Genomic DNA, 22681 nt, shown 5'->3' with positions numbered 1-22681 from the left:
TGTGTGTGTGGGTGGCGTGCTGCTGACATGATGACAACAGAAGATAAAGGACGTATCTTTATTTTAAAAATGCATGTTTATTGCATTTATTTTCAAGGCAACTTGGTTCTGTTTTCTCATATCAGCACACCATGTTATAAAATTGCTTCTGTGATTTGTCAGATTTTATTCTGCATAACCACAAAGCTGGTGACAGGATTGTATGCAATTTGCCCTTATTTAAGCACTTTAGTTTTATTGTAATTTTATATTTATTGCAACCAATTATTTTCCCACTGTCACTGCTAGGACCAGGCACATGCAGACTAACAATTGATTCCATTTATTTCACTATGCATGAGGTCTGGGAACCTGGGAAGAGCTTAAACATAATTTTCTTGCTTTCTTACTTTAGAGTACACAATAACAACAATATAAAAATCCATCCAGGATATGCAATTGATATCATGACTTTTTCTTTTTCCAGGACACATGGTTATTCAACAGCAGGCAATCTGTTCAGTTTGTATATTTATAGTATGGTATTTCCTGCATCCAGAGCACAAACAATTATAGTGCTGTACAGCATTCTTCCATCTGTACTCCTACAGCCAATGCAGTCATTAAATGTGATACATATTTTCCTAGTCATATCATTATCTTGCATGACCAGTACAACATTGCACTGAATCTTACAATGCAGATAACAATACTGAATCTCTTCATTCATACAATGGAAGTGTTAACCCAGATACATTTGAACAATTAAATGCTAACTGTGCTGCACACACTGCTGAAGCAAATTAATAATACCAACAGGCCTGGCTAGACTTCTTAAAATTTTTGTTTCCGCTAATGTAAATTGACAACAGCTAAGCTCAACTGTGGAGATCTTAATGAGATCCTAAACATATAGAGGTCTCCAGCTTGTTCCAAGGGATGGAGGGGAGCGGGAGAGCAGAGAACGGGGAGCATGGAGGAGGAAGAGAATCATTCAAATTATGATTAGAATTTTAAAAAAGGAAAAAAATAGAAACCACAAAAGTGAGTAATCAAATCTTTATGATATAATTAATGAATAACAATTGACTGAGTTACAATTGTCTTTATTTTTATTCTTTTTTGGGGGGTATCTGAATGGTGTTGGCAAGGCCAGCAGTTATTAGCCACCTTTCATTTCCCTTGAGAAGGTGAGCCACTTTCTTGGACCACTGTAGTCCTTCTGATGAATGATGCTGTTGGATAGGGAGTTCTAGCATTTAGAACCCATTGACATTGAAAGACCACAAAAGACTGCAGATGCTGGAATCTGGAGCAACAACCTGCTGGAGGAACTCAGTGGATCGATCAACACCTGTGGGGGTGTGAGGGGGGGAGGGGTAGAAGGAATTGTCAACATTTTAGGTCTTTTCCTTGTTTTTTCTATCAAACAGCTTCAGTTTTTGGTAGTGGGAGTAGATCTTTTTTATAATAAAGTATTTCAATTTTTTTCCTTTATTAACTAACTATTACATGTGATTATTAATTTAGAGTATTGTGATCTTAAGTATGATTTAACACAACATATTCAGTAGTATTTTTACTCTCTTTCTTGATGCATGTACTCTGTATTTTTTTCATGGATTTAATAAAAATATTGTAAAAGACTGATGCAGGGTCCAGATGCAGGTTTTGACCTGAAATGTCCACAGTTTCTTTCCCTCCACAGATACTGTTTGACCCACTGAGTCTTCCAGCAGATTGTTTGTTGACATCGAAGGACCAATGACACATTTTCAAATCAGGCTCGTGTGTGATTGGAGCGGAACCTGCAAGTGGTGGATTTCCCATTGCTGCTGCCTTTGTCATTTTTGATAGTAGAGATTGAAGATTTAGGAAGTGTTACCGGAGTAACCTGAAGGTAACCACAGTACAATTTGTAGATTGTACACAGTGCAGCCAATATGTATCAGTGGGAGGAAAAGGATGTTTTGGTATCGAATGAGGTGCCATCAAACAGATGTTTACCAGCATGCTGCCTGGATTAGAGGACATGTGCTATAAGGAGAGGTTGGACAAACTTGGATTGTTTTCTCTGGAGCAATGAAGGCTGGTGGGAGAAGTTTATAAAATTATGAAAGAGAGCAGACACCTGGTATCTTTCTCCCAGGGTCAAAATATCTAATACTAGAGGGCATGCTTGCATTTAAGGTGAGAGGGGTCAAATTCAAAGGAGATGTGTGGGGCAAGTTTTTTTTTTACACAGAGAGTGGTGGATGCCTGGAATGTGCTGCCAGGGATGGTGGTGGAGGTAGATATGACAGAGGCTCTTAGACAGGTGCCTGAATATGTAGAGAATGAGGGGATGTGGACCATGTGCAGGTAGAAGGGATTAGTTTAATTAGGCATCATTAGCATCGGTAGTTTGGTACAACATCATGGGCAGAAGGGCCTGTTCCTGTGCTATACTGTTCTATGTTCTAAAGCTTTGCCCTAGATGGTACTGACCCTCTTGAATGTTGTTAGAGCTTTACTCATCAGGCATGTGGAGAATATTCCATCACACTCCTGCCTTTTAGCTGCTGGAAAGGTTTGGGGCTGTTAGGAGGTGAGCCACTTGTCACAGGGTACTCAATGAGTTTTTCATCAATGGTGACTCCCGGCATGCTGTTGTGAGGGACACAATAATGATAATGCCTTTGAATGTAAAGAGTAGGTGGTTAGATTCTCTTGTCAAAAATGTCCAGGTACTTTCATGACATAACTTTACCACGTCAGCTCATACCCAAATGTGTCATACTCAATGCCTGAATGCTGCATGCAGGCATGGACTGCTTCATTTCCTGAGGCGCTCTGAATGGAATTAAACATTGTACAATCATCTGTGGACATGCCCACCACTGACTTTATGATGGAAGGAATGTAATTGATGAAGCCGTCTTTGTGTCAAGAACACTGCCCTGAGGAACGCCTGTGGTGTTGTACTGGGACTGGGGTGATTGACGTCAACAACCACAACCAGCTTTCTTTGATGCCCATCGAGCAGTTTTACAAGGAATTCTTGATTCCACACTCAGTTCAATGCTGCCTTGATGTCAAGGTAATGGTTCTCAGCTTACCTCTGGAATTGAATGCTTTGGTCCATGTTTGAATGGGCCAGGACTGTGATGTTGTCTGTACCAGAGCAGTCCTGGTGAACCCCAAACTGGGCATCGGTGAGAAGGTATAGGTGAGTAGGTGCCACTTGATAGGATCACCTATGCATCTTCAATCACTTTCCAAATGATTGAGAGTAAACTGATTGGTTGGTAGTTTACTGGATTGAATTTGTCCTGCTTTTTGTGAATCTGGGCAATTTTCCACATCAAATGCCAGTATTGCACCTATAGTGGAAGAGTTTGACAGCAGCTCAATCTGGAGTTCCTTTCCTCAGTGTTACAGCTGGGATGTTTGGTCCCATACTCTTTCTGAATTAGGTGCTCTAAGCCACATCTTGCTAATCACATGGAGCGAATTGAATTGGTTGGAGACCAGCTTCTGTGACAGTTGGGATCTCAGGAAGAAGCCAAGATGGTTCATCAATTTGGCATTTCTGGCTGAATTTGGTCACAAATGCTTCAAACTTTTCTTTAACACTCATATGCTGCTGACTTTAACAATGAGGATATTCCTGGAGCCCCCTTCTCCTGTTGACTGCTCAGTTGTCCACCACCATTCAGCTCTAGAGGTGACATCACCTTGCTCTGTTTATGGTGTGCTGTTTTTGCTGCTTAGCTTGCATGTAGCTTCACTAGCAGGGCACCTCTTCATTCTTAGGTATACTGATGCTGCTCCTGGAATGACCTTCTGCACTCAATGAACCAGGGTTGATCTCCTGGCTTGGGAGTAATGGTAGAGTGAGGAATAGGCCTGGACGTGAGGTTACAGATTGTGGTGGTGTGCACTCCTGCTGCTCTTAGTGGTCCACAGTGCCTCACGAATGTCCAGTCTGTGCCATCAGATCTGTTCTGAGTCTATCTCATTTTGCATGACCTTAGTGCTTCACAACATGATAGAGGCCATCTTCACTGTGAAGACACAACTATGTCTCCACAGGTATTGTACGGTGATCGCACCTAGCAACGTTATCAAGGAAAGTTGTATCTGCCACAGGTAGATTGGCAAGGATGAGGACAAGTAGATTTATTCTTCTTGTTGGTTCATGCACTAAATGCCACACATCCAGTATGCATGGCAGGTAGTGCATGTCCTTCATGACTCAGCCAACTTGGTCAGTAATGATGCTCGGTCACTCTTGGCGATGGACATTTGAAGTCCCGTATCCAGACTACTTTCTGTGCCTTTGCTATTTTTAGTGCTATGTTTAAGTGTTGTTGAATGTGGAGAAGTGTAGCTTCATCAGCTGGGGAGAATGTTAGATGGGAATCAGGAGGAGGTTTTCTTGATGCCGTGACACTTCATGGATTTTGGAGTCATTGTACAGGACTCCTTCCAGCAAACCAATCTGCCGTCACCTCTGGTGGATTTTTTTGTGGGAGAGGACGTACCTAGGAATTGTAATAGAGGAGTCTGATGCATTAACAATTCTCTTCTCATCCATCTATTTGTAAGGTGAATGAACATGCACTTGTTTTGATTATTGAACGCATTGATTTTAAGGTCGATAAGGTCATGCAGATTCATCCAACGCTGTTAAAGGCCTGCACTAGAAATAAAGAAAAGACCTTTTTAATATTTTATTACAGTAATTTAAAATAAAATAATAGAAAGCTATGTAACATTCTTAAAGTTAGTTGTGCAGCCTTTGAGTGAGGATATTTGGAGAATATATGAAGTAAAGCATTGAAATAAAGAAAATTAAGGGATTTTACCACATGTTTTGAGGAGAAAAATAGATGCAAAGAATTAAAGGATAAATGTGATCCCTTAATTTAAAGGAGTGGAGGTCAAATTAATACTGCAGGAACTGGAAGCATTATTTGTAATTATACATTTTAGATTGTAAAATTATTGTTGTCCTTATTTGTACTTGCACTGATATGGTTCATTCAACTCTATTAAAAATATTTATATTAATAATTACATAGTTATTTGAAAATTGTTACTGTAAATCATTTATAAGACAAAATGGAATGTAGAATGTTGCTGAGATCAGTGGATGAAATGAGGCAGAGGAACACATAAGAACAAATAGAATGATGGAAAGCTACTGATACCATTCAGATTCTCTGCTTCCAAAACTGCACAGAGTCTCATGGAATTCATTTCATTTTCTATTGAATTTATCACACAAGTGCTCTTTGATTCTTAAAGAGTATTATGGAAAATCAGGAGTAGTCACCCACATTCCAACAGAAATCTGCTTGAAGATCCCAATGCCCTCCCTTGACAAAAGTCCCAGGGCAGATTTCCATATAAAAACTGGTATATCTGAGTGAATCTGCAGGCCTTTGACAACTTAACTGGACAGAAGTTCAAGACTCCTGATTGTAGGCTGAAGTGAATTCAGCTCCAGTTAAATGTCTCCCCTGAGATGTTTGGGCTGGGCTGGTGAACTCCTCATGGAATTGGTAGGTAACTTGTTGGTTGGGAAATATGTCTGCTGTACCTGTCCCAGTTTTACTTGATGTAAGGACAGAAGGGCATTAGAATAATGTAGCAAACATAGGCCTTTACCTTGTTCTTTAGTATGGTAAATAATAAGGATAGAGTGCAAACATTATTTGTTGAAGGCAGTCAACATTCAACTAACAGTGTGAGCTTGTACCTCACTGTACCAAAGGTCATACTATTTGTCACACTTCTTAAATGTACATATACAATTCAGTATAAACTATACAGCTCTTCCTTTGTTTAAAAAAAACGTAACATTCATGCCACTAACAGCTAGCTGCATACATCAAATTATGTAAAATTATGCAAAGAACAAAACATAGATCCACACATTTTTTCTCACCTGTAAACCAAATGCAATTAACTAGATATCGCCGCAGTATCTGCTCCTTGCATTGATAATCCCAATGTATTTCCTCTCCAAAAAGCTTCACAAATAACTAATTACACAACTTGTGCTACAATTATTACCATGACCCTGCATCATCACAATACATGGTGATGCACATATTTCCTTAAAGTCAATTGTAACCCCAGTTCTAGCATTGACCAATACAGCTGTTAACTACCTCAGTAATTACATTTCTACATTATTTCTGCCATCTTGGCTTCCACCTTGACTTCCCATGGATATCAGGCCTTTTTTTCTCCTTATCTAGAAGATCATTGTCTCTGAATTTCCCTCTGTGGATTGTTTGCAATGCTTCAGTTATAACCATTTTTAGCCTTTCTTGGTACACTTTGGCGGCACTGTCAAGGCTTAGTGTAACATCACTTAGTGGATCTTCAGAACCCTTGAATTACCTCCATTTCATAATGCATTCCACCCTCAAGGATCCAGCCCAATCTGAGCTTGACTGAGCCCTTTTATATACTCCACGAGCAACAAAAAATTGATTGATATCATGCTTTTCCAAGAATTGCACACTCACTCACTGTAATGACATAACCTGACTTGATTGTAAAGGACTTGCCATAACTCCCCATACTGAGCTTTTCACCTATTGTATCAGTGGATTCTTGCAATGATACAGCTGTCATCCCGCTGACATTGGCTGTCCCATACAAATCATGCACTCCTCTTCTGGACTTCTTGCCTTTGAAAACTGCCCTTTACTCAGGGAAACAAAAAACACCGTACCTTAAACTGAATTCTCATTGAGGACTGCTCATCACTCCAAGATATTTCATCCTGATCTATATTCTTAGTGTTCTCGATTCTTTTTTCCATTACTTTGCTTCTTCTAGCTCATGGTCTCTGCAGATGTTTCCACCACAGACCCCACCTACCCAAGTGCCTTCTGTAGTTGTATTCATCTAATATCTTGTTCTTATAACAACACGGAAAGAGGCCATTCAGACTATTAGGTTTATAGTGGCTTTCAGGAGAGCAGTCCCCTTCCTCCTTTCATGTACTGTGATATTTGTTTCACAGCGAAGTAAACTTGTGCATGGCAATCAACCCCGTAAACCCACCTTTTGTGAGAAACACTCTATGAAATGTCAGCCATTCCCCAGACAACTGCCAACATTTTTTCAGAAACCATTTGCAATGTAAACACAGAAGTCCTGAAGTTGCTGTCAGCTGTTTGCTGGTGTTTTTTAACTGCAATGTTAAGTCCTCTAAACTACCATAAACTCACACTCTGAACTAGCCTTGAAGATTTGTGCCAAATTGGGCCTGGAGCACAGGGTCACAGCTTCTTTAATGATTTAATGCACTGTGAAGGGCTACTGTTATCATTGTTTTAATTTAATGCACTGTGAGAGGCAAGTGTTATCATTGTTTTAATTTTTTGAGCTTACTGAAATAACTTTGTGCTTTAGTATTTTAATTCTTAAATGTTTTTAACAGTTTTTCATTAGTTTTGAATGGCAGAATGTTATGGGGAGGTGTAGAAGGAACTGTTACCACAAAGAGCCTCATCAAAATGATGAAGCTGAAATCTCTCAGCTGGGGACCAGAGTAATGACAGTAGACAGACCATCACTGGCTGAAAATTCAGAGCTATTGTGCGTGATTGACAATTTTAAAAAAATCAAATGTATTTAGTGTACATAAGAGCAGATATAGAATTTTGTCCTCTGCTATATGTACTGTGAAGTACACAGGCACGCAGAACTCCACTTCTGAAATCTGCTTCCATTAAATTGAATTTAAGTGACAGAAATGGAATTTCTGATCTAATTGCAAACTGATTATGATTAATATTAATAGTTCTAAATGGTCAGCTATGATTAGAGGTGGCTGCCCCAGGGATCATATCCCATTCCCATACTGTTCACAACTTCGATACTTGATTGAGCGAATAGTACTAAAAGTGGAATATCTAAAATTTTAGATGATCAATTGGATAGAAATAAGGATATTTGAAGTAAGGCTAATGGATAAATTTCATAAGTATCTCCAGGGCACAATATGCAATGAGGAGTCAAGAGGAAAGAAAGAGTTCTTCAGCCTGTCAAGCCTGTTTCCTTCCACTGATATTGAGATCTATCATATGTTTTAAACAGCAACTTGTAATTCTATAGTGCATTTAAGGTGACCAAATATCCCAAGAGCTTCACAGTAGCAATATCAAACAAATTTTATTGTCAAGCCACATAAGGCAAAATAGGAAAGGGGGTGAGTTTCAAGGAGCATTTTGAAGGTGGGAAGAACAATCAAAAGGTGGTCAGGGTTAAGGATGGAATTCCAGGGCTTAGGGGCTTTCCAGATAAAAGCACTAAGTACAATGAGAGAGCAATTACATTTGAGGATGATAAAGAAGCAAGAGTTGGAGGAGTACAAATGTCCCAGGGGCTACAGTACTGGAGGAGATTGTGGAGAGAGTGAGGTGCATGACCATGGGTTCTGAAAGCAAGGCTGAAATTTTTGAAAATTGCAGCCTTGCATAATTAAAAAGTAATTTAAGTCAGTAAGCACAAAGATTGTGAGTGAGTGTAATCTGGTGCTATCTAGGAAATGGAGAGCAGAATTTTTATTGTCCTCAAGTCTATAGAAGATTGAATGAGGGAGCCCTGCCAGGTGTTCTTGAATGATCAAACCTTGGCAAAGCTGGGAATCAGGGTTCCAACAGATGGGCTTGGCACAGGCAGAGTCATATCACCCAATCGTTAAATAACCCTCAAATGTGCCATAGTTGTGATAATTACTCTGAAATACATCACACTTTACACCATAAATCTAAATTGTAAAACACTTCACAATGCTTCATAGAATAAACAAGTTCTCTTTCCTGACTCATTTACTGACCCAAAATTTTGAAATAGAAAAGGGGATTGATCATATGGGTGGTGTTACTAGTGTGTAACCGGGAGGACTGGAGACTGCCCTACTGATCCTAATAAATTCTCTCAGTGGCTTCAGAATGAAAGGTAGATTAGAGCTCTTGAGATGTTTGTGGTTGAAATCTCCCTGAGTTTGGACCAGAAAAGGCCCAGTTGAAGCTTGTAGCAAATCAGTTACTGCTGGTTCAAATCTTGCTCAACTGGCATTTTGCCACCACCTTGACAGCTGACATCTTGAGAGAGCAAAACGTTTGACCCCTGATGCATAACTGACCCTATCATTGGAATTCAGCTTGTCACTAATCTAGCCTACTTTCTAATTAATTGCCTGCATAAAACCAACTTTTCTTTCTAAGTTACTTCAATTTTTCTCTGACTCCCATGTTGATTGAAACTTTTCTCCTACTGTTCTAATTAAGCTCCAACATATAATATCAGACTTCACTCTGCAGCCTGACAAATCTGAACTCTTTCTTAATACACTGTGCATCTCACCATTGAGTTATTTAGCTAATCTGGCTGTTCTTGTACTAGTAGTGAATTTAGCATTAGTTTTTATATTTCTACTTCTGAGTTTCTGTTTCCAATTTTATTTCCTCTTGAATTCTTTTTCTGAGATTGACGTTTCTTCTTCCTTGTTTAGTTGGAGCTATTTTGCATTTTACCTTACTGTTACTGAATGAATTCCTTTTCTAAATCTATTATTTTAATTTACAGGGAGCATTATGTAACTTTCTCCATCGTGGAACCAAACAATTTCACACTTTTAAATCCAAGAAAAAATTTAATGCAAGAAATGATTGAATATCAGCTGTAAAGCTACATACCTTTGGACCTGATTTAATTTTGTCTATTTGTTGATCAAATTAATTTAGTGAGTATTTACTCATCTTATTTTGTATGCATTAATTTACTGCAGCAACTGTAGTTCAAAAAAATCGCACACATTGGTTGACTACCCTATTACAAAGTTATAGCTAAATTGGGTTTAAATACTTCCAGATGCTTTTTAGTGCATTTTCAACATAAATTATTTTATGCAGTTAAGTTTGGCATTAGTATGTCATTCTGTCATTAGCTGTGGAATAATAAATTTATTCCCAATGTGCTTCACTTAATTTCGCCATTTCTAGTCATAAAAGGATAGGCAGTTGATAGGGCAAAATTGCAGTCAGTTGGATGGGTTGAAATGTGTCTATTTTAATGCAGGAATTATCAGGAACAACATATAACATAGAACATAGAACACTACACCAAAGTACAGGCCCTTCGGCTCACAATGTTGTGCCGACGTTTTATCCTGCTCTAAGATCTATCTAACCCTTCCCTCCCACATTGCCCCCCATTTCTCTATCATTCATGTGTCCATAGAAACAGAAAAACTACAGCACAATTCAGGCCCTTCGGCCCACAAAGCTGTGCCGAACATGTCCCTACCCTAGAAATTACTAGGCTTACACATAGCCCTCTATTTTTCTCAGCTCCATGTACCTATCTAACAGTCTCTTGAAAGACCCTGTCATATCCGCCTCCACCACCATTTCCGGCAGCCCATTCCACGCACTCACCACTCTCGGAGTAAAAAACTTACCCCTGACATCTTCTCTATACCTACTCCCCAGCACTTTAAACCTATGTCCTCTTGTGCCCACCATTTCAGCCCTGGGGAAAAGCCTCTGACGATCCACCTGACCAAAACCTCTCATCATCTTACACACCTCCACCAGGTCCCCCCTCATCCTCCGTCGCTCCAAGGAGAAAAGGCCGAGTTCCCTCAGCCTGCTTTCATAAGGCATGCTCCGCATTCCAGGCAGCATCCTTGTAAATCTCCTCTGCACCCTCTCCATGGCTTCCACATCCCTCCTGCAGTGAGGCGACTAGAACTGAGCACAACACTCCAAGTGGGGTCCGACCAGGGACCTATATAGCTGCAACAATACCTCTCAGCTCCTAAATTCAATTCCCTGATTGATGAAGGACAATACACCATATGCCTTCTTAACCACAGAGTCAACCTGCGCAGCCACTTTGAGTGTCCTATGGACTCAGACCCCAAGATCCCTCTGATCCTCCACACTGCCAAGAGTCCTACCATTAATACTATATTCCGCCAACATATTTGACCTACCAAGATGAACCACTTCACACTTATCTGGGTTGAACTGCATCTGCCACTTCTCAGCCCAACTTTGCATCCTATCTATGTCCCTCTGTAACCTCTGACAGCCCTCCAAACTATCCACAACACCCCCAAGCTTCATGTCATCCGCAAACTTACTAATCCACCCCTTCACTTCCTCATCCAGGTCGTTTATAAAAATCACAAAGAGTGAGGGTCCCAGTACATATCCCTGAGGTACACTACTGGTCACTGACCTCCACTCAAAATATGACCCTTCAACAACCACTCTTTGCCTTCTGTGGGACAGCCAGTTCTGGATCCACACTGCAATGTCCCCTTGGATCCCATGTCTCCTCACCTTCTCCATAAGCCTTGCATGGGGTACCTTATCAAACTCCTTGCTGAAATCCATATACACTACGTCTACTGCTCTCCCTTCATCGATGTGCTTAGTCACATCCTCAAAAAATTCAATCAGGCTCGTAAGGCAGGACCTGCCCTTGACAAAGCCATGCTGACTATTCCTAATCATATTATACCTCTCCAAATGTTCATAAATCCTTCCTGTCAGGATCTTCTCCATCAGCTTACCAACTACTGAGGTAAGACTCACCAGTCTATAATTCCCTGGGCTATCCCTACTCCCTTTCTTGAATAAGGGAACAACATCTGCAACCTTCCAATCTTCCGGAACCTCTCCTGTCTCCATCGACGACGCAAAGATCATCGTCAGAGGCTCCGCAATCTCCTCCCTTGCCTCCCACAGCAACCTGGGGTACATCTCATCCAGTCCCGGTGACTTATCCAACTTGATGCTTTCCAAAAGTTTCAGCACCACCTCTTTTCTAATATCTACATGCTCACGCTTTTCAGGCCGCTGCAAGTCCCCACTACAATCCCCTAGATCTTTTTCCGTAGTGAATACTGATGTAAGGTATTTATTAAGTACCTCCGCTATTTCTTCCAGATCCATACACACTTTCCCACTACTGCACTTGATAGGCCCTATCCTTTCGCATCTCATCTTCTTACTCTTCACATACTTGTAGAACGCCTTGGGGTTTTCCTTAATCCTGCCCGCCAAGGCCTTCTCATGTCCCCTTCTGGCTCTCCTAATCTCTTTCTTAAGTTCCTTCCTTTTAGCCTTGTACTCTTCCATATCTCTAACATTACCTAGCTCTCTGTACCTTTTGTATGCTTTTCTTTTCCTTTTGACTAGATTTAATATATCCTTCGTACACCACAGTTCCTGTATCCTCTCGTGACTCCCCTGTCTCATCGGAACATGTCTATGCAGAACTCCACACAAATACCCCCTGAATATTTGGCACATATCTTCCATACTTTTCCCAGAGAACATTTGTTCCCAATTTAATCTTCCAATTTCCTGCCTGAGAGCCTCATAATTCCCTTTACTCCAAGTAAACACCTTTCTAGTCTGTCTGTTCCTATCTCTCTCCAGTGCTAACGTAAAGGAGATAGAATTATGATCACTATCACCAAAATGTTCACCCACTGAGAGATCTGACGCCTGACCAGGTTCATTTCCCAATATCAAATCAAGCACAGCCTCTCCTCTTGTAGGTCTATCTACATACTGTGTCAAGAACCCTTCCTGAACACACCTAACAAACTCCACATCTAAACCCCTCACTGTCTGGAGATGCCAATCGATGTTTGGGAAATTAAAATCCCCCATCACAACAACTCTGTTATTCTCACACCTTTCTAGGATCTGCTTCCATATCTGCTTCTCAATAACCCTGTCACTATTGGGTGGCCTATAAAAAACACCCAGTAAAGTTATTGACCCCTTCCTGTTCCTAACCTCCACCCACAGAGACTCTGTAGACAATCCCTCCGCAACGTCCACCTTTTCCGCAGCCGTGATACTATTTCTGATCAACATTGCCACTCCCCCACCTCTCTTGCCTTCCTCCCTGTCCTTCCTGAAACATCTAAAACCCGGCACTTGAATCAACCATTCCAGCCCCAGAGCCATCCAAGTCTCCGTAATGGCCACCACATCATAGCTCCAAGTATCGATCCAAGCTCTAAGCTCATCCGCCTTGTTCACAATACTCCTTGCGTTAAAATAGACACATCTCAAGCCTGTCTGAACACTTCCCTTCTCTGTCACCTGCCTATGGTACTTACTCCTAGCTTCCTCTATTTGAGAGCCAAACACCTCTTCCCCAGTCTCTCCAGTACTAAGAGTCTCTTAAATGTCCCTAATGTATCTGCCCCCACAACTTATTCAGGCAGTGCGTTCCACGCACCCACCATTCTCTGTGTAAAAAAAACTTACCCCTGACATCCCCCTTATATCTTCCTCCAATCACCTTAAAATTATGTCCCCTCATGTTAGCTATTGTCACCCTGGGAAAAAGCCTCTGTGTCCACTTGATCATCTTATCATCTTGTACACCTCTATCAAGTCACCTCTCATCCTCCTCCTCTCCAAAGGGAAAAGCCCTAGCTCACTCAACATATCCTCACCTTGGGGTTTTCCTTAATCCTACTTGCCAAGGCCTCCTCATGCCCCTTTCTAGCTCTAACTCTTTTCTTAAGCTCCTTCCTGGCTACCTTGTAACTCTCTAGAGCCCTGTCTGATCCTTGCTTCCTGAACCTTAAGTAAGCTTCTTTCTTCCTCTTCAGTAGATATTCCACATGTCAACCATCCTTACCCTGCCTCAATGGGACAAACCTATCCAGAGACCCATGCAAGTATTCCTTAAACAACCTCCACATTTCCGCTGTGCACTTCCCCAAGAACATCTGTTCCCAATTTATGCTCCCAAGTTCCTGCCTAACAGCATCATAATTCCCCCTCCCCTAATTAAATGCTTTCCCATACGAATGCTCCTATCCCTCTGCAAGGAAAGGGTAAAGGTCAGGGAGTTGTGGTCACTGTCTCCGAAATGCTCACCCACTGAGAGATCTGACACCTGACCAAGTTTATTGCCTAGTACCGGGTCCAGAATGGCCTCTCCTCAAGTCGACCACAAGGGTGATGAACTTAGGACATTAGGTCAGTAGATGGAACTACGATGTTGTAGCCATTACAAAGGCTTGGCTGTCACAAAGGCAGGAATTACTGCTGGATGTTTCAGGGTTTAGATGTTTCAAAAGAGACAGGAAGGGAGGTAAAAGAGGTGGGGGAGTGGCATTGCTAATCAGGAATACTATCACAGCTGCAGAAAAGGAAGATGTCCTGGAGGGATTGTCTATGAGTCAGTGTGGGTGGAGGTCAGAAACAGAAAGGGAGCAATCACTCTATTGGGAGTATTCTATAAACCACCCCACCCCACCCCAGTAGCAACAGAGACACCAAGGAATGGATCAAGAGGCATATTTTGCAAAGGTGCAAAAATTACAGGGTTGTTATCATAGGTAATTTCAACTTCCCTAATATTGGTTGGCACCTCCTTAGTGCAAAAGTTTTGGATGGGGTGGAATTTGTTAGGTGCATCCAGGAAGGATTCCTGACACAATATGTAGACAGGCTGACTTGAGGAGAGGCCATTCTGGATCTGGTTCTAGGCAATGAACCTGGTCAGATGTCAGATCTCTCGGTGAGTGAGCATTTCGGAGACAGTGACCACAACTCCCTGACCTTTACCCTTACCTTGGAGGTGGATAGGAGCAGACAGTATGGGAAAGTATTTAATTGCGGGAGGGGAAATTAAGATGCTATTAGGCAGGAATTTGGGAATGTAAACTGGGAGCAGATGTACTCAGGGAAATACACAATGGAAATGTGGAGGTTGTTTAGAGATCACTTGAATGGGGTTCTGGATAGGTTTGTCCCACTGAGGCAGGAAAAGGATGGTAGGGTGAAGGAACCATGTTGACAAGAGATGTGGAATATCTAGTGAAGAGGAAGAAAGAAGCTTACTGAAGGTTTAGAAAGCAAGGATCAGACAGGGCTCTAGAGAGTTACAAGGTAGCCAGAAAGGAGCTTTTGAATAGACTTAGGAGAGCTAGAAGGGGGCATGAGAAGGTGTTGGTGAGTTGGATTAGGGAAAACCCCAAGGTGTTCTACACGTATGTGAAGAACAATCGGATGACTAGAGTGAAGGTAGGACTGATTAGGGATAGAGGACGAAACATGTTCCTGGAGTCAGAGGAAATAGGGGAGGTCCTTAATGAATACTTTGCTTCAGTATTCACCTGTGACAGAGACCTTGATATTTGTGAAGACAGTGTAAAACAAGCTGATAAGCTAGAACACGTTGACGTTAAGAATGAGGATGTGCTGGAATCTTTGAAAAACATTGGGACAGATAAGTCCCCAGGGCCGGACAGGATATATCCCAGGATACTACGGAAAGCGAGGAAAGAGATTTCTGAGCCCTTGGCAATGATTTTTGCATCCTCACTGGCCACAGGAGTAATGCCAGATGATTGGATGGTGGCAAATGTTATTCCTTTATTCAAGAAAAAGAGTAGGGAATAACCCTGGGAATTATAGACCAGTGAGTCTTACTTCAGTGATGGGCAAATTATTGGAAAAGGTTCTTAGGGACGGGATTTATGAGCATTTGGAGAAGCATAGTCTGATTAGCATTAGTCAGCATGGCTTTGTGAGGGACAGGTCATACCTCACTAGCCTGATTGAATTCTTTGAGGATGTGACAAAACACATTGATGAGGGTAGAGCAGTGGATGTGGTGTATATGGACTTTAGTAAAGTGTTTGATAAGGTTCCCCATGATAGGCTCATTCAGAAGGTCAGGAGGCATGGGATCCAAGGAAACTTGGCTGTGTGGATTCGGAATTGGCTCGCCCATAAGGCAGAGGGTGGTTGTAGATAGAGTGTATTCTGCCTGGAGGTTGGTGACCAGTGGCGTTCTGCAGGGATCTGTTCTGGGACCCCTGCTCTTTGTAATTTTTATAAATGACTTGGATGAGGAAGTGGAAGGGTGGGTTAGTAAGTGTGCAGATGACACGAAGGTTGGTGGTGTTGTGGATAGTGTAGACAGTTGTTGAGGGTTAGAACAGGACATTGATAGGATGCAAAGCTGGGCAGAGAAATGACAGATGGAGTTCACCCAGAATACTATGAAGTGATTCACTTTGGAAGGTCGAATTTGAAGGCAGAATACAGTGTTAATGGTAGGATTCTTAACAGTGTGGAGGAACAGAGGGATCTTGGTGTCCAAGTCCATAGATCCCTCAAAGTTGCCACGCAAGTTGATAGGGTTGTTAAGAAGGCATATGGCATGTTAGCCTTCATTAGTCGTGGGATTGAGTTCAAGAGCCACGAGGTAATGTTCCAGTTATATAAAACCCTGGTTAGACCACACTGAGAATATTGTGTTCAGTTCTGGTCGCCTCACTACAGGAAGGATGTGGAAGCTTTAGAAACTATGCAGAGGAGATCTTCCAGGATGCTACCTGAATTGGAGAGCATGTCTTATGAGGATAGGTTGAGTGAGCTAGTGTACTCTTTGGAGCAAAGGAGGATGAGAGGTGACCTGATATAGGTGTACAGGATGATAAGAGGCATAGATCAAGTGGACAGCCAGAGACTTTTTCCCAGGACGGAAATGGCTTACACGGGAGGCATAATTTTAAGGTGATTGGAGGAAAATATAGGGGGGATGTCAGAGGTAAGTTTTCTTACACAGAGAGTACTGGGTGCTTAGAAAGTACTGCCATGGGTGCTGGTAGAGGCAGATACATTAGGGACATTTAAGAGAGTCTTAAATAGGCACATGAATGATAGAAAAATGGAGGGGTATGTGGGAGGGAATTGTTAGATTGATCTTAGAGTAGGTTAAAAGGTTGGCACAACGTTGTGGGCCAAAGGGCCTGTACTGTGCTGTTATGTTCTATGTTCTATGTAAAAGTGTGGTCTTTGTCTCACATGCTGGGCCAGCCTGTGAAGTGGGATCAACCCTTGAAGTCAGTTGTGAACTGAAATTTGGATCCCTTTAAACAGCTGAAGTAACACTACGCAAGGCAAGCCAGTTGTGTATGCTGTATTAGAAAAGCTCGGTACTATCGGATTCCAAGCCAAAGTTATGCAGAATGCAGCACAAGATAATGACCCCAGAAATTCTGACTGATGGTACTTGAAGCCATCCTCAGACACTTCCCACTTCAAGTGCTGTTTCACAATATCAGTGACAGTCTCAATAATTATACTGGAATCCACATGTTGTACCTTTGTTTGGCTTCTTTTCATATCTGGTGCAAAGGGGATACTCTCTGTAGAGTAAGAGGATATGCTTCACCTCCATCTTTGGACTCTACTTCCTCTAAAAATAAGACTGTTGCAAAATAAATTCTTCATGGCAACTGCAGTGAAATAAAGCATTGACCTGCTTGATTCTACTGTGGTGGTAACAAATTAGCTAGACATTCAGCAGTGCATTTTCTGTTAACGAAGCCTGGAGTGTTATGGATTGGGTCTTGGCAGCTGCAAGGTTACAATCAGTCACCCATATTACTTATGGGACACTAGCAGTGGAATGGAATTGCGAAGCCCTCTCAAGCTGCTATTGTTCAGTGGTGAGTGTTATAAAGGCTCTCTATAAAGCATCAGTCACTTTTCTTGATGTGTGTCTGGGCACTGGGCTGTGTAAAGCTCCAGATGTTCCAAGAATTAGCCAGGAAGAAGCTAGAAGCCTAAATACTGAGAGCCACATTGACTTTCATGGATAATGGCACTGAAATTCAGATTGCAAATGCTGCTGTTTGAGCTGGTACAGCTTGGTTTTTATCTTTCTATTAAGCTTTTGCTTTCTGAGCACTTCTTCTCAGTAAATTGAAGTAAATGTGCCTGAGATAGAGTATTGATGTCTTGCATAACGTTATCTATCAATAGCATACCGCTGCTGATCCTCTACCTGAATTATGTGCAGTGCCAGTGGGTGATCTGCATGTAGTACTGAGTATATTCTTCCAAAATCAATAGCTTCCTGAGGTAGCTATTTTACAACAGATTCTGTCTCATTAACATTTTGAATTTGATTCCTCCTTTAAATTCTTAATCAAGCGACAATTAGTACGATTCAGTATCGTTTTTCCAGCATTTCACACTTTACCATAAAATGTGTTCTTATTGCCAGCAATTTGAATTTGGATATTGATCTATGGGTTTAAAGATTCATGGTTGATTGTATTAACATTAACTTATTTCCTTTAAGGTTGAGCTGAGGATTTAGATGATACTTGTTAAAGAACTGCCTAGGTTGAGTGGCAGAGTTTTTATTCCGACTAAAAATTATGCTGGTAAGGTCTCCCAAGTAACAAAGTGTCAGACTGCAGTGCTTTTAGCAGCAAAGTTTTCAGGTTGCTATTTAAGTATTCACTTTTTGAAATTACTTAACTGTTAACTGTTGATTATTGTTTGGCTTATGGTGAATCCACACAGCTGCCGCAAGCTATGGCTGTCAAATTAATCATAAATTGCTGAATTGATCAGTTTCTAGTTAAAAAGAAATATTGGTATCCAGTGGATTGGTGAAATCTTGATGACTTTTGTTTGGATTAAAAGAGAGATTCTGCCCTGAAGTCATAATTTCACTTCTGATTTATGAACTTTATCTGCTTTGTTTTAGCACATAAAGAAATGTGCCAAAATATGTGACTTCTTAGCCAGGTAACAGTTGCAAAGGCAGTTCTACAGGCAAATCACCAGCTGATGGTTGTTAAGTGTGACTGGAGGCACATTTTGGTTCTCAAAATGCAAGAGATTCTAAAACTTAATGTGCAATTAGTCCATTTATGATGCATCTTGGATACATATCAAAGTTATAGTTCCATTTGCAAAGGGTAAGTTATCAGTTTTCTGAATAGAATAAAATATATAAGTTCACAGGCACAACTTTAAAACCGCATGTGATCTATATACTTAACTCCGAATTTACAGTACAATGAAATATATCAGAGCATTAGTATTAATAAAAGATCTCAATGAAAGAGGATTTGAGTACAACAGTGAAGATAGCTTACACTGGGGCCTGGAAAAACTGCACAGAATGTTTTGTGTAGGTCTGGTCTCCTCATTTAAAGAAGGATATGCTTGTGATAAAGGGAGCACAACAAAGGTTCATTGTCTGATTCCGGGAATGGGGAATTGTGCTCTGAGGAGAGATTTAGCAGACAGGACCTAGACTCTCTCGAGCTCAGAAGAATGAGAGAGTACTGTATCTGATGCAAAATTTTGCAGGACTTGACATGGTACATGCAAGGACAATCTTTACCTTGCTGTTGTGTCTAGAGACAGTGGTCATGGTCTCAAAATTACTACTCAGGACTGAGATGGGAAGAAATGTCTTCACCCAGAGCATGGTGAATCTTTGGAATTCTCTACCCAAGGGAGCTGTGGAGGATCAGTCAGTATATTCAAAATAAGAGAATGATTGATTTTTGGGTATTGGGGGAATCGAGGAATACAGGTAGAGTGTAAGAAAGTTGTGCTGAAATAAAAGAACAATGCTGATCCTATTGAGTAGTGGTGCAAGCATGAGGGATGGAAAGACCCACTGCTGCTTCTGTTCCTCGGCATTACGTGGCGCACAGTTCGTGAGATTCCTTTACCCTTGATTGAAAGACGGATTTCAAATCCTGCTTTGAAATATGTAGAATTCTGTAAAAATGTGCAGGAACCTGGAAAGATTACAATTGAAAATAATGGATTTTTTTTTCACTTTCTGCTTTCTTTCATTGTTTGGACTAATGAAGTGGATGAGAGCCAGGTGGACCTCTGACCCTTGCTATGCTTATTATGGGGTTGACGGCACAGATTGCTCCTTCCTTGAATACCTCAGCGAAAGAGAGTGGTTTTGTCCTCCTTTACCAGGGAAGAATCAAACAGCTGCACCTACCAGAACTGAAACAAAAGTACAGGTATGCTGATGGTTTAACATTAAAGAGTAATCAGTATATTAAGCACAAAGGAAGTATGCAAAGGTCATTGAAATATCAGAGCAGTTTATTACTCTCATATTATTCATGTCTGAATTATCTAAACAGTTACATTGTAAATCTTTCCTATTAATTGTTAACAACTTTATTCTAACAGAACCTGCTAAACATGTTTTCTTATACAAACATAGTTGGGATCAGTATTCAGAACTTAAGTACCTGAAAAATATATGTCCAAACTCATTCCATTTTGAAGCTGTTGCGAGTTAAAGTTTCAATGTTTATAAATTAAGTTCTCTACTTGCTGCATTGTATCTGCAGAGGTGACTTTGAGTTAGCAGATGATGAATCTAATGTTGGTGATATTGTCATTGAGGTGACTTAGTCAGCCTTCCAGGCTTATTGTTAATGGATAATAATGGCATGTAATATGCTGCTCATAGTGAAACTATCTGCATATCTACTGTATGACAGAAACTATGGAATACTGCCAATCAAATCACTTTCCACATCATAAGGTTAATAATACCCTTTGTCCTGAACCACAATGAAATGACACAAAGATAATCAGTAATAAAAAATATTCTTAATCAAAATTCACTGCCACATATTACAAATAAGAAATCAAAACTATGTGTAAACTTTGGGTGGCAATCTATTCTCTGAGGTCAGATGCTCAATATAAATGCCGAAGAATGTGCTATCACCTGAATCTCCAAATTAGATTTCTGCCTTGTAATTTACTTGCTATTATCCTCTCTATTTTAGAACCCATTTGCAATACAATATTCCAAGTACTACTAATGGAATGGTTAGATAATATTGCATGTTTTGGTAGTTTTTCTAATGCCAAAGATTTATCTGTTTCAATGCCTTACAGTGTGTTGGTTAGCTGCAAAATCTTCAGATCTTTTCCAGCAGAGGGAAGATATCCTCCTGCACAAATCCTCCTCCGACAGGTGTAGGTGAAGGTTCCAGGATACTGCAGGGAAGTGTTGGCACCTCTGATGCAGCCTGATCTGCTTCCTGACCCTCCAGTGGGCTGTCTTGCATTCAGACAGATCAGAAGAGATTGACTCCTATTGGGAAATCCACTGCTGGCATGAATGGCTGTGGAGGGAAGAACTTCCTCAGCAGAGCAGTTCTCAGAAAGACACAGTTAGATTTGCAGGAAGCTTTCAATTTTTTTGAAGCAGTAAAGACAATATTCTGGTAAGAGACCAGAAGAAACAATGCCAGGTCAGGATTACAATTCTACAATATAATCGCTATTTTAAAGCATCAGCTGAACTCAGTGTAAACAATCAAATTTGTATTAGGACCTTGCACTCAAACAGCCAGTTGGCAGTTTCATTTGTTGAGATCAGATGGCTTCGTCCTGTGTGAAGAATTCATAATCCAGGAAGTGACATGTCCCTTTTTATATTGAGATCTTTTATTCATGTACCCGCATTAGTGGAACTCAGCAGCTCAGCTTAATGCTGCTACTCTGTTCTTCCAGAAGAAGTTGAGATTCTGCCTTTCTATCCTCATCTTACTATAAATATTTATAGTATTTTGCTTGCCAGCTTTCTACCTGGAAACCATGGAGAAACATGACTACATTTCTATGCCGTTACTTCCTCAAAAGGCTAGGGAAATTCAGCATGTCCCCACCGACCCTCATCAATTTTTACAGATGCACCATAGAAAGCATCCTATCCGGATGCATCACAGCTTGGTATGGCACCTGCTCTTCCCTAGACCACAAGAAACTGCAGCGAGCTGTGGACACAGCTCAGCACATAACGCAAACCAGCCTCCCTTCCATTGACCCTGTCTACACTTCCCGCTGCCTCAGGAAAGCAACCAACATAATCAGGAACCCCTCCCAACCCGGTCATTCTCCCTCATTTCGTCGGGTAGAAGACACAAAAGCTTGAGAACATGTACCACCAGGCTCAGGGACAGCTTTTATCCCACTGTTGTAAGACTCTTGAATGGACCCCTTATGGATGAGTCTCTTAAAGATGAACTCTTGATCTCTCAGTCTACTTTGTCTTGCACCTTATTTGTCCATCTGCACTGCAATTTCTCTGTAACTGTGACACTATATTCTGCATTCTGTTATTGTTTTTCTTTTGTACTACTCCAATGGACTTGTATATGAAATGATCTGTTTGGATGGCATGCAAACAAAAGTGTTTCATTGTATCTCAGTACTTGTCACAATAATAAACTATTTATCAATTACCATTTAAGATTTTATCTTAAAGTAGCTTAGCTCTGTGACCTTGCACCAGCATAGAATAGTTATTCTTGTTTGTAGGATGAAGTTTTGATGGAATGGCACTTACATTCACACTTGTATTTCTATTCCAACCCATATCCACATTCCTCATCCTGGAGACAGAAGAGGATCGACATCATTATGAATGAGCCTGCATGTTCAAAGATTACAATCTCACTGGTGCTTCAGCAGAAGCAGCTTCTGCAGTGATAGGAAGGATTATTAAAAGGGATGAAGTGCCCTGAAAATCGGAGAGAAGAAAGTGACTGTAAATCTCAAGCTAAAAGTACAAGGAATTAAGTTTCTGAGGCAGTGAGAGGAAATGACAGCTTCTGAGGATCTATCGCCACGTTCCACATGGCAGCTTCAGAAAGTTGTGGCAATGTTTCAAAAAGGGAAAAATATCCACTTGGAACCCAGTTCTTGCACTCCCACAATTATTTAAATTTGGAAGATTTGGCAAGGAGTCTTGGAGGGGGCAAAGAAATAGACATCCTGCACAAATGTTTCAGCATTCTCTGTCACAATTATGACTAATTCAGATAGGT

General features: G+C 41.0%; 1 protein-coding gene across 1 annotated transcript in view; it reads left to right on the top strand.

Moving 5' to 3' along the window:
* LOC127580118 (alpha-1,6-mannosylglycoprotein 6-beta-N-acetylglucosaminyltransferase B) overlaps positions 1–22681 on the top strand; it is a 577216-nt gene that overhangs the window by 289580 nt on the left and 264955 nt on the right. The window contains exon 6 of the mRNA XM_052033330.1: positions 19682–19846. Within this exon, the coding sequence (XP_051889290.1) occupies positions 19682–19846 (165 nt within the window). The remainder of the gene's footprint in view (positions 1–19681; positions 19847–22681) is intronic.

This window comes from Pristis pectinata, chromosome 18 (genome assembly GCF_009764475.1).
Source record: "Pristis pectinata isolate sPriPec2 chromosome 18, sPriPec2.1.pri, whole genome shotgun sequence".
Lineage (NCBI taxonomy): Eukaryota > Metazoa > Chordata > Chondrichthyes > Rhinopristiformes > Pristidae > Pristis > Pristis pectinata.
Note: the sequence above shows the minus strand (reverse complement) of the source record. Positions and strands in the feature narration are given on the sequence as shown.